The sequence below is a fragment of the Hippichthys cyanospilos genome, chromosome 11 (assembly GCF_059441005.1).
Source record: "Hippichthys cyanospilos isolate Australia breed blue-spotted pipefish chromosome 11, RoL_Hcya_1.0, whole genome shotgun sequence".
Taxonomy (NCBI): domain Eukaryota; kingdom Metazoa; phylum Chordata; class Actinopteri; order Syngnathiformes; family Syngnathidae; genus Hippichthys; species Hippichthys cyanospilos.
The window spans coordinates 2,810,861-2,822,886 of NC_142379.1; the positions used below are offsets into that span (position 1 = coordinate 2,810,861).

General features: G+C 39.1%; 1 protein-coding gene across 4 annotated transcripts in view; it reads right to left on the minus strand.

The window, feature by feature from the left end:
* arhgap42b (Rho GTPase activating protein 42b) overlaps positions 1-4,190 on the minus strand; it is a 68,798-nt gene extending 64,608 nt beyond the window's left edge. For all 4 annotated transcript variants that reach the window (XM_088427582.1, XM_088427581.1, XM_088427580.1 and 1 more), the window contains exon 1: positions 3,910-4,190. In XM_088427582.1, coding sequence (XP_088283708.1) covers positions 3,910-4,063 — 154 coding nt within the window. In that variant the 5' untranslated portion in view covers positions 4,064-4,190. The remainder of the gene's footprint in view (positions 1-3,909) is intronic.
* Between the last annotated feature and the right edge of the window lie 7,836 nt (positions 4,191-12,026).

The window sequence follows — 12,026 nt, forward strand, 5'->3', positions numbered from 1 at the left end:
TCTAAAGAGTTAAATTTTTGCGTTCTGGCTCATTGTTATCTGTTTGAGTATTACATAAAAAAACATGCGAAATTGATATTGTTTCGGGCCTAAATATAAAACTTTTTTTTTTCCGTAGCAAGATCCTGCAGACGAACTCTCACAACGGCGAGATCTCGGGTAAAAGCGAGACAATGTGACCCGCGAGATCAAAACAAACATCGCGAACAAAGTTGCCAAAAATGAATAAAAGGGAAAACGGGTGACGATTCATATTTTGATGTCAAAAACTAGGGCTGGGAATCTCAGACCAGCCAAGACGTTTTTCTGCTCGCGAGGGACAGCCGAGCTCACACTTCCGTGTTTGCCCCTATGGGTCACATCAAGAGGAGGCTCCCACTGCACGCTGAAATTGACGTTTGTGAAACAATCTTTTTAACACCCCCCCTGCAGAAAAAACAGTGGAACCACGTTCATTTGATAGTATGCGTCCCTGGCGAAAAATTGGGGTAATGCGAGTTTTCAGAGGTCAAATAACCATTGTAGCCAATTTTCAAATTTCCAGTTTTAACTACGTATTGCCCAGCTCTAATTGGCATTTGTTGTCCTTGGTCCGACTGTCTTTACCAGGTCATAGACAAACTCACCCGGCAGGGTGAAGATGCATCATTATCGGCATCTCCTTCCCCCTCCCCCGGCTCGCCAAGGCGTAATTAGTGTATTCAATTAGCGCGGCCACACCGGGGGAATTAATACAAGTCAGCGGTGGTTAGGGAGAGCAGGTGTGAATATCAAGTAGCCGGCTGGATGCAGATGGATCTCACTTGCAGCTGGAATCAATTATCCGTGGCACAATAAGTTCAGGATGCTTTGGACCGCCATTCATTAAAGGCGCAAGAGAAACAGCTGCTGTTCCAAAGAGGCTAACGCTACGTCATAGCAGCGTTTGAGAAATCGGGGAATGTTCGAAGTGGAACACGTGCCATCAGAATTTGGGGGAATCGAACAAAGGTCGTACCTCGGATCTTGATTCGTTCACTCCCGTCGACGATTCCGTTTGGTGAATTCAATTCGAATGGTCTACTGCCAATGACGAATATGCCCGTCATGTATAGTTCAACTGGTAGGTGGGCGTGGGAGATTTGTTTCACCAAATTGTCGGTATGATTCAGTTTTATAAACCAATGTAATGACTAATAGATCCCTGTAGATGGCAGTGCTTTGAATTTGAGGACAGCGTATTAGTAGGTAGAAACATTTTTTCCAAAAATAAATAATGAAAGCAATACAGTTAAATTAAGAAGAATAATCGTAAAAGATCAAATAAAAAGGTAGTAAAAATAGCAATAGTCTGTGTTTTAAAAACAAAAACGAAAAAATAAAAACAATAAAATTCAACCTGAAAAATATACAGAAAAAACAAATGAAAAAAAATACAATTCAACTAAAAATAATATACAAATCAAATCAAATAAAAAGGTACTTTAGTGATTTAACTTGTTTTTAATACAGAAAAAAAAAGAAAAATAAATAAAAATAATAATATAATACTCATTGAAAAATATATACAAGTAAAATAAAAAAGTACTTAAAATAGAAAGCAATCTATGTTTTAAAAAAAAATAAAAACACTAATATTGCATGCACACTGTATATAAAGTTAAGAAAAATGAAAGAAAACTAAATAAAGACAACAAAATTGGATAAGAAAAATAAAACAAAGAAAACGGTACTTTAAAGACTTGATTAATGTGTGTTTTAAATTCTGAAAAGAAAAAAAAATCATAAAAACAAATACTTAATATTACATTTAAAAACCATACAGGTAAAATAAAATCTCTGTTTTAATTATACAAAAGAAAAATGAGAGAACAACTCAAATGAAACAAAGTAAAAACACTATAATGATAGCAAACAATACACTAGCAACGGCTTAATGTTTTACTTCTTAAAAATAAATTAGTGATGTTTTATCTTTTTTTTTCCCTACTTATATATATAACCAGGAAATTTCCGTTGGGATTCACAACTTTTTTACAAGGACGTCCTGGAAAGCAAGGATTCCAGAAAACAAACAAACACCAACATTAGACTTCACGAATTGAGGACAAAAATGTCAAAAGTGATAAAAAAGCAAAATGAATAAAAGAACGCAGAAAAATCAACATGTGGAAACCAAACAATGATGTTGAGGACATGACTAAGGAGGAAAAAAAAAAAAAATGTCCTCACTGACGACTTCTCTTTGAGCGTCTGTGACATCCAAAGTTAAAACCCATCAATGATTGACTTCTCCGTCTGCATTAGCGCACCTCGCTCCACCTCCACACGACCACTTCAAATCATTTCCGGAGCTTTCCCACACAAATTGGGTCCATTTGGCAAAAAAAAAAAAAAAAGTGCAATTTAAACAAGGAAGTGGATGTTATCAGTTGACTGGCGGAATTTGGCGTGCTGGACATTGAGAAAAGGAGAAAGACAGGATGTCTTTTATTTTTGTTGTTGACTCATACGTTTGCTGAGGGTCAAGTCAAGCACAGTTCAGTTTATGACAATTTGCTTTAAATAAAAGTTCACCAGATTTTAATTAACAAGCCGCTTTGCTTTGGGGCTTTTTTTTTCCTTCCCGACAAGCCATTTTAGTATTTTCAGCCGTATACTAAAACCTTTCACCAAAAGTCAAACAATGATTAAAATTCCAAGATTTTGGGGGCCAGAATAGGGTTTCAAGTCAGAGTTTCATGTCTGTGTTAAGGTTTGAAATTAGGAATTTAAGATAGGCTTTTAGAATTGTGGAATTTGAAAAGAAGTTGGGCTGCGCAACTCAAATTACTCTGAATAATATGTCATTTTAAAAATCGATATATTCATAAACTAAAATCCATGTTGTTTACGTCAATTTTTTTTTACGTAAATGGGAAATTGCTTTTTTTTTTTCTTTGACTAGGAGGAAAAAAATATCACAAAAAACAGAGTGGAAAACCTGCAATAGTTATGGTCATAAGTAAAAATCTGAGGTAGAGGTACTTTTTAAAATCTAAATAAAATTGCAAGCATACTACTGTGCTGCCTGACATTTAACTCGTTTTTTTTTTCTTTGGTTCCTTTTGTTTAAAAAAAATATCAATTGTATTTAAGAAAAATCGCAACGAAACCAGCAATGGAAACATTTATGGTCATAAATGAAAATCAACGTTAAATCTTAAATTTTGAATGTTGAATTTAATTAGTTTTTCCCCCCTTGGTCCACATTTTTTGTTTGTTTCTTTTATTCACACAAAAAATATGTATTTATTTTGTCTGGTCAGGGAAAAAAATCACAAATACAATGAGTAATCCAATGCAGAATGATTGAGATCGATTTTTAAAAAATGATATACAAGATCTTACATAAAAGAAAGAAAAACTGCGAGAAAAATCGCGACGTAAACATGCGAAGGGAAAAGAGTCACAAAAGAAGCAGCAATAACCAAACCGCGATGCAGCGAGGGGAGTTATTTAAAGAAATTTGTTTGAACGAACTTGTAGATATCTTATAACGTTAAAATGAAAATATTAACTCCACTTTAGCAGCTCGAATCTTCCATGGATCAATGTTTTTTTGTTTTTTCCAGGTGTTTCCTGGTGCAAAAAGTTTAAGAATCCCTTTTTTTTTTAAAAAAAACAAGCGGTACATTGTCAGTGCAAAAGCAAAACTCCCGTGGGCCTCGAATGCTCAGTGAGGCAAGTCTCATCTTGCAGGCAACGAGAAGTACAAACAAACTATTCCGCGTGTTTCCACATGGAATTAATGCCATTTAATAATCCTCGTAAATGACATTTGCGCAGATTATTACACGCCGCACATGCAAAACTACATTTCACGCGTTGTTACTCCATTTCAGGTCAAATCAAGCGTGTCTGTGTGTAGTTTTTTTTTTTTTTACTCACTCTTGAGCGCACCGATGAGCATATTTCCATCCTTTATGAGTTCCTTGATGAATTTATTGGTCCGCTCCAGTTCGATCTCATGACACTTGAGGCGCTCTCGGAAATCGGGACCGTCCAGAAAAGAGTCGCTGAACTCCAGCGTGGGGAGCCCCATGCTCGCCCAAAGTGTCTCCTCGCGGGCGCTCGCTTCTTGGTTTTGTTTTTTTTTTCCTTCGGGTGGAAAACGCCGAAAAATGGTAGGAGACAAACTTTAGGTTGCTCTGAGTGTCACTTCCGGGTACCCGGCTGCTTGTGGTCGGGGATTGGAGGAGGGGAGGGGGGCATCCGACGAATCGCGGTGGTCGTGTGACTCCTGCTGGTGGCTCGGAGGACACGCCCACCAACCTTGTCAAGAGGGAAGGTGAAAGAAGCGAAATAGAAATCGGCTACCAAACCAGTTTCGGATTTTAAAATTGTGTTTACAGACAAGGTTTGGATTTCAGAGTGGGGTTTCGAGAAAGTTGGGGTTTCAAAGTAGGGTGTTGAAACGGGGTTGGCCTGATTTACTTGCTGGGAAGTTTGCAAGAAAGTTTTTTTATTATTATTATTATTTATTTCCCATTTTGACCTTGAGGAGAAGCTGCCTTCAGGCGTTTAAATGTGGGTGATGAATGACGGGCAGTTTGCTAAACACTTTGCCGTGACTTTGCCTTTGACAAAATAATCTAAAAATTAAAGACTCAAATTAGCTTTTGAAATTGAAGAAACAAAGTTAGCGAAATGCACAGCCTGTCTTGAAAAATTCAGTTTTAAATCGCGTGAATAACAATGTCATCCAAATATGAGCGTACTTATCTCTGGGGGTACGTGAAGGCATCTGAAATTTTAGAAAAGTTTATACATGCATCAGCAAATCTAATACAGTACATACAGTTTCTTTTCAAATTAAGAGCTAATTAGTTGGAATATGAGGCAGTTTTTGCCATTTTTTTATGACCCCTTTGCAAAATGTTGTTCTAAGTTTTATTTGAACGTGTATTGCAATAAATAAGAGATGATGATCCACAATTTATTTTGTGGAGTTGGTTACCATGACAACTGTCGTTCCAAAACGTGGATGATTTTAGTTTTCATTTAAAAGGAATTGAGCTGGAAAAAATACAAATTTGAAAAATTGTTAACTACTGATCAAATAATATAGAACTGCTTTTACAATTATTTTATAATTTAATATGAATAAAAGAATTTTAAAAAAAAACACCAAGTTGGTTCTTTTTGTGTGTGCAAGTTTTGCTGTTTGTTCTTCCCTGACGTCAAAGCTAGCATGTCGACGGCAACCTCGCTCATTTGCATAAATCTTTACGAGCTGTCGCTGATGTGTGCCAAACGGCGTGGAGGTCGCGGCGGAGCGGTCTGATGAGCCCCATTTTTTTTTCTTTTTGTGTTTGTTTTTTTTTTGTGTGTGTTAAATGGCGCGACCTTGGATTATTGAGCTTCTGTCACAGGCTACGCTTTGAGGACAAAATGGATGGATGGCCGCTTTTGGCGCCACCCGCCGCAGTGTAACAAATGTGACATTTGCTGTAATGAGAAGGGAGCGGCCTGTTACGACTGTTTGGAAAAGTTGGGTTTTGAGAAATGTCACTTAAAAAAAAAAAGTTGACCAAACTTGATACCGTTTTCCAAAATATTTGCTATGATCTCATTCACTGTCAGCACAGTTAAAATGGACATCTATAGCCGCTAATGGCAGTGAATGAGTTAAAAATGAACAGTTTTGGTGTTTTTGGTGTTGCTGAAGGGTGTGCAATTAATTAATCGAATTAATCCGATAATTTTGTCATTTTTTAAGTCAAAAAATGTTAACATTAGGTTGATATGAAATCGATGTTTTTTTTTTTTTTTTTTTTTTTTGCAAAGCATGTTTACAATAGTAACTAGCTAACTCATTCAGTGTCAGCCATTTTTCGACATTCCTTTACCCTAACATTTGAAAATAAATAAATTAAATGAATGCCTAAGATTGCCTGCCTCTCACGAAAGCGCCTGAGTTAAGTAAGGAAAATAAGTAAAATACTAGGTAAAAATACTTTGGGATTTGATGCGTTAAAGCATAGGTGTCAAACTCAAGGCCCGGGGGCCAGATCCGGCCCGCCACATTAATTTATGTGGCCCGCGAAATCCTGAGCAAACTTCAAATTTCTGGTTAAAATACTAAATTTGCAAGTTGTCCTCAACCTTTAAAAATTTGGGGGTAAAAACAACAAGCATTTTTGTTCCCAATATCTCTTTTGAACAGTTTTTACCGGGCTCTTATTTCTAAACTAGTTAGAAGTGTGACAAACACACCTAAAATTGATTTGATTTCACAATTATACCGCTCCTCTGACAAAAATCATAACTATAATCCGGCCCCCGATAAATATGAGTTAGACACCGCTGCGTTAAAGGGATAGTGTGTAAGATTTTGGGGCTGGATTTTCCTTCATGAGGCCCGTAAGCTTAAACGAGTTTGACGCCATTTCTTTACATGAGCTTCTCAGTTTTAGTAATATTCCTGTATGCGAACAAGAATGGACTCGGACGTTGGTTCAGCCCGCTCGCTTCTTTTATTGAAAATAATGTCGTAACAAGCTCAGCTAAAGCAGGCTGCTTTTAGCTGCAAAGGCTGCTAACAGCCAACTGACATCCGCCTTCTAGCTCGTCCCGTTACGGTAATCATTATAAGTAAGGAAACAACTGATATAAAAATGTGCAAGCGACTTATATGGCTGACGGCTAAATCTTCTTCGAGTGGAGTCGAATAAAAAAAAAAAAAAAACAATCTTTAAGTCACAAGACGCACCCATACTTTAGGCCTTCTTTTTTGGGCAAAAAAGGGTATCATATAAGTGGGGAATTATGGTATTATTATCATTCATTTATAAGCGCTTTTAGGCTGTCTTAGAACGGATTAGGCTATTTCAATGTAAAAAGCGCCTCTACTTACAAAAAAACTCACAAAAGACTTCAGAATTTGAGGCACCACTGTATAAGGAGCAGTTATACTAAAATTCGAAAACAGTATTGCCTGAATTAATTGCCCATGAAGGTGGCAACTGGAGTGGCAAGGGATTTGTTAAGGTTGACTATTACCCCCCTTCCGTGCTATCCTCTAATACCGCCCGTGGCAAGATGAAAAAAACATGAATTTCCCCGCGGAAAGTGGTGCGTTTTCCGGCACGTCGAGGCCCCCGAAAGGCGACTCATTTGTTAGCGAACGATCGCTAACAAATTGCGCAAGTCGTTTTTGGATGGCGCTCACCGACAAGAGTCACTTACGGAACCCAGAGCTGCGCCAAGTGGCGCTGGCTAAGCGAATGAAACTCAAGAGCTTTTCATTTTCAGGCAAAATGCAAAAAAAAAAAAAATGCATTTTAGCTTTTCCAGAGAAAGCTTTCGGGGGGGGGGGGGGCTAATTCTTTTGGGTTGATGGAAAGCGCTCGGAGTGATTTATCTAATCAAGAGCGCCTCCGCCACTTCGGCAGGTGCGCCGCGGGAATGCTAAGAAATCTCAAGTTCTATTTACTTTTGTGAAAATTATCATGGGATATCCACACGCATTTTGGCCATCGTTTCATTCCAGGACAATTAATCGAAAGCCGAAGCGGTCTCAGATGAGATTCGCCAAATATGTTTTGACCGCCGCTGAATAATTTCTTCCGCTTTACCACTGGAAAAGGAAGATTTTATTCGAGTTAGCGCCCGCCCGCAAATGCTCGTTCTTGCATGAGAAATAACTGGCGCCACGTAATATAATTTTTAATACTTTTGGGAGTGGAAGTATAAATAAACGAACAGGATGCCGCGGTTGCGGAAGTGTGCACACCCGTAGATAATTGGGATGTGTTCACAATTCCATATTCCAAATCACAGGTGGAATTAAATCGTTGAATATACATAAATAAATAACAACACTATTCTTTGCATCTAATTCAACTGTCGATTTTTTTTTCCAAAGGGGATCTCGAAGGAGCGGGATGGATTTGAACTCGGGTCCCTAAATGTGAAGCGGAAATGCTGACCTCTGCACCACCGAGGCGGGCGACTTGGAAATTGGATTCTGAAAATTAGACTTCTAAAGTAGACTTGAAAACCAGACACATAATGGAACCAGGAAGACAGATTCGATGCAAACTAGACCTGGAAAACTATACTTCAAAAACTCGACATGGAAACTGGACTATGAAAACTAGACTCTAACAACTTGACTTGGAAACTAGATTCCGAAAATGACACTCCAAAAGTACTCAAAAACTGGACTCAGAATGGAACCAGGAACACAGCTTTCATGCAAACCAGACCTGGAAAACTATACTCGAACTCGGCTCGGAGTCTTGACTCTGGAAAGTTGAGTCTGAAAACCGGACTCAGAAAACTAGGCTTGAAATCAAGACTGAGAAAACCAGACTCGGAAACTATACTGAGAATCGGAAGACAAACAGAAAACTAGACTCCAAAAGCAGACCTGAAAACTAGACTCGGAAACTAGACTCATAAAAGAACCAGGAAACAGCTTGATGTTCTGACCAAGTGTAACTTAGCAAATTAAAAACCGCCGGACATCCTGCCACGACTAACCTGCCGCGAAAAATCGACTCCGAGTCACTATTGTCACTTGACACGTTCCGACCTTAGCATCCACCAAAAGCCGCTGTTTTGCGCGGCTAATGCTAAACGGCGATAAACGGCGAGCCCGGGGAGAAAGTCGGCTCCGTTAAGACCGGCCACTTTGCATCGATTTGCTGTCACGGCACAGGACGCTATCGATCTCCCCACCAACAAAACGGGAATCTTCACATCCAGCACCAACGATGTCGCCAAAGGGATCTGTATCGATACTTTATTAGGCTCATCGATCAGGAGGTCCTGGAGGCGACGCCCGTTTGCAGGCTGTCCATGGAGACATTTGGTAAATGAACCATTCAATACATAAAAGTGTCATGAAATAAATGAATGTTTCATCAATGAATGAAAAGTGCTCTTCCCACAGTAATATTCTAGTTCGTGTGTTCTATTTCACGATAGGTGCGCCGTTATTGAGCTTACAAACATATACGTTTGTTCTGTGTAGACAACATCCGTTTTTTACTTTATTTTGGAGGCACAGACAGGAAGTGGCCGTACTTATGAAGCTAAAACGTGCTACAGCTAACCTAGCTCCAGCCGAACATGGCGTCTGTCTCGGTTACTTCCTTGTCCCTCCGAAAGCGATGGCTGTACGTCTTGTGTTTTAAGTGTTTGAGACATCCTTTCTGTTGAGTGTATATGCATGCAAACGGACTCATTAGCAATTAAGATCGCGAAAATGCTATCGTCAATTTTGCTCGTCAAAGTTCGGTAGGCGGGTCCTAACGCCTGATAAGAGCAGGCTAACCAATCAGGTGTTTGAACCCGCCCATCAAACTTTGACAAGCGAGTTTGACAGATAAACTAAACGCATGAATCACCGTAAAAGCGTGTTATTAAAATAATTTAAATACTTCAGTAATTAATAATACTAATTAATAATAATTCAATAAATGTTTTATTGATTAGTTGAACGTGAATTTGTTACTAATCAAATACATTTATCAACCAAACATTTATTTAATTATTGACACTTTTAATTAAATATTAGCTTTGGCACTTATAGGCCTCCATACAATACTGTCTACTTAGTGTCGTAGTTATTTAAAGAACCCAAAAAAAACAAACTTGTATTTTTTTTCACACTTCTAATGGTGTCTACTGTGCCATCAAACCCTTTTATAATGTTTCTTTTTAATAACATTGCAGGCAAAAAAACCAACCAAAAAAAACATTCCAATTTCCCTAATAAAGCACTAAAAAGCAATGGGAATCGCGAATCCAAACCAAGGCCCGCTGAGCGACAGCTTGATTGAGCGCATCAGCTGTGACGCATGTCGATACGCGGTTCCTAATTGAAGGCCAGAGGATCTTCGCGATTGCACGCAGATGTGCAGCGCACGCAAAGATTCTCGCTTAATGAGCTCGTACCGACATGCTGACTTTTCCTTTTCCCTTACTGCCAATGATTAATGTTGTGGCTTTGACCTTATTGACTACAGATTCAAATGAGGAAACGGCTGCACTTTCACCCGCCTGCCCGTCACGCCGGGCTGTCGCACACTCACTTTTTTGATTTGGTTTTGTTTTTTATTGTGTATGAAGCAAAACAGGAAACAAACGTGCTGAAAAAATGTATGGTAATCAATCATGCCTGTGTGCGTTTACATTGGCACCAAATGGAATCAGATCCAGATTGAGTTGAGTGCATTGCGGCCACTTTTGAGAATTGAATTTTTATCAGTTTTGTGAAGATTGGAAAAACAATTGATGTATAAGGCGCATCAGGTTATAAGGCGCACTGTCAGTTCCTGAGAAAATTGAAGGCTTTTAGGTGTGCCTTAAGGAGCAAAAAATAGGGTTCACGTTTGTTATTCTCAATCCTACAGTAGCTCGTGCTGGCATGACAGGTACGTACTGTAGGTTGTCTCAGTCTCGAGATTGCGCAACTGTGAACATTGGCGTTAGGGTCAGAGGTGAGCGTGGCGGCATCGATAGGGTCATTGATCGGTCAAGTATCTACCGTTAGATGCGGCTGGCCTGCAGCGTGTTTGCGGTGACCCGCTTCACAACTGCCTGATTGTACTGCTTTTTAACTGACTTGAACCATTTCCATTTCAGTTAGGTGTCATACCTAGTCCAGTTCTGCTGATTCAGGGCTATTTCTTTCTTTAAGTAGCTTGTTTGCTAGCATACCGCAGTTAGCATATTAGTAGTAGATTTTAATCAACAACGGTACATTACACGACCAAATGTTTGGTCATTATCATCTGGTCATCATTATCTGACAATTTTAATTACCGGATTTTCCGCACTACAAGGCGCACCGGATTATAAGGCTCAATTAATGACATATTTTAAAACTTTTTTCCATATATAAGTCGCACCCTCAATTAATTACATATTCTAAAACTTTTTCCACATATAAGGCGCATCGGATTATAAGGCGCACCCTCAATTAATGACATTTTAAAACCTTTTCCATATATAAGGCGCACCCTCAATCAATGGCATATTTTAAAACTTTTTCCATATATAAGGCGCACCGGATTATAAAGCGCACCCTCAATTAATGACATATTTCAAAACTTTTTCCATATATAAGGCGCACCCTCAATTAATGACATGTTCCAAAACGCCTTCCATATATAAGGCGCACCGGATTATAAGGCGCACCCTCAATTAATGACATATATGGAAAAAGTTTTAAAATATAAGGCGCACCGGATTATAAGGCGCACCCTCAATTAATGACATATTTTAAAACTTTTTTCCATATATAAGGCGCACCGATTATAAAGTGCACCCTCAATTAATGACATATTTTAAAACTTTTTCACAATATAGTAATACTCAAAGTAATAACAATAATAACTCAAATAATAACTCTAAACTCTCAATAGCATAATAACTCAATGTCAATATGACTGACCTTGTTCAACTGTAAACACACAAAAGAAACAGGTAAAGCTTACTTTATTGGTTCGTTCCCCATCTACGAATCCCAATCTCAATATTGATCCATATATAAGGCGCACCTAGATTATAAGGCGCACCATCAGCTTTTTAAAAATATTAAGGCTTTTCGGTGTGCCTTATAGTGCGGAAAATACAGTAGGCATTTTGTAAACTTCCTGTTCTGGACTATACGTAGTGGGGAAAAACGGTTTTGCCAGCAGGTGTTATTGGTTGTCACAGCTGGTCCCGCGTGCGGCGCGGAGATGGGTGACCACCGAGCTTTCACAAAAGCCAATTTAATGGCGGAGATTGGCTAGCGCCAGATGAGCGCACCGCGGCCCTTTGACTGTTTAACGACTAGATTTCAGTTTAAAGGAACCATCGGATCGGCCGCGGCTGATCCTCGGCTTCGGCCCGGCCGGCCGCCGGGGAACCTTTAAATGGGGCAATATGTCAGCGCCGTCAAAACTTGGCTTTGCTGTAAAGCGTCCAGCGAAGCCATATAAAAGAAGGGCAAAAAAAAAAAAAAAAAAAAAAACGGGGCGAGGTGTGAAGCGGACGCTAGCCCCGAG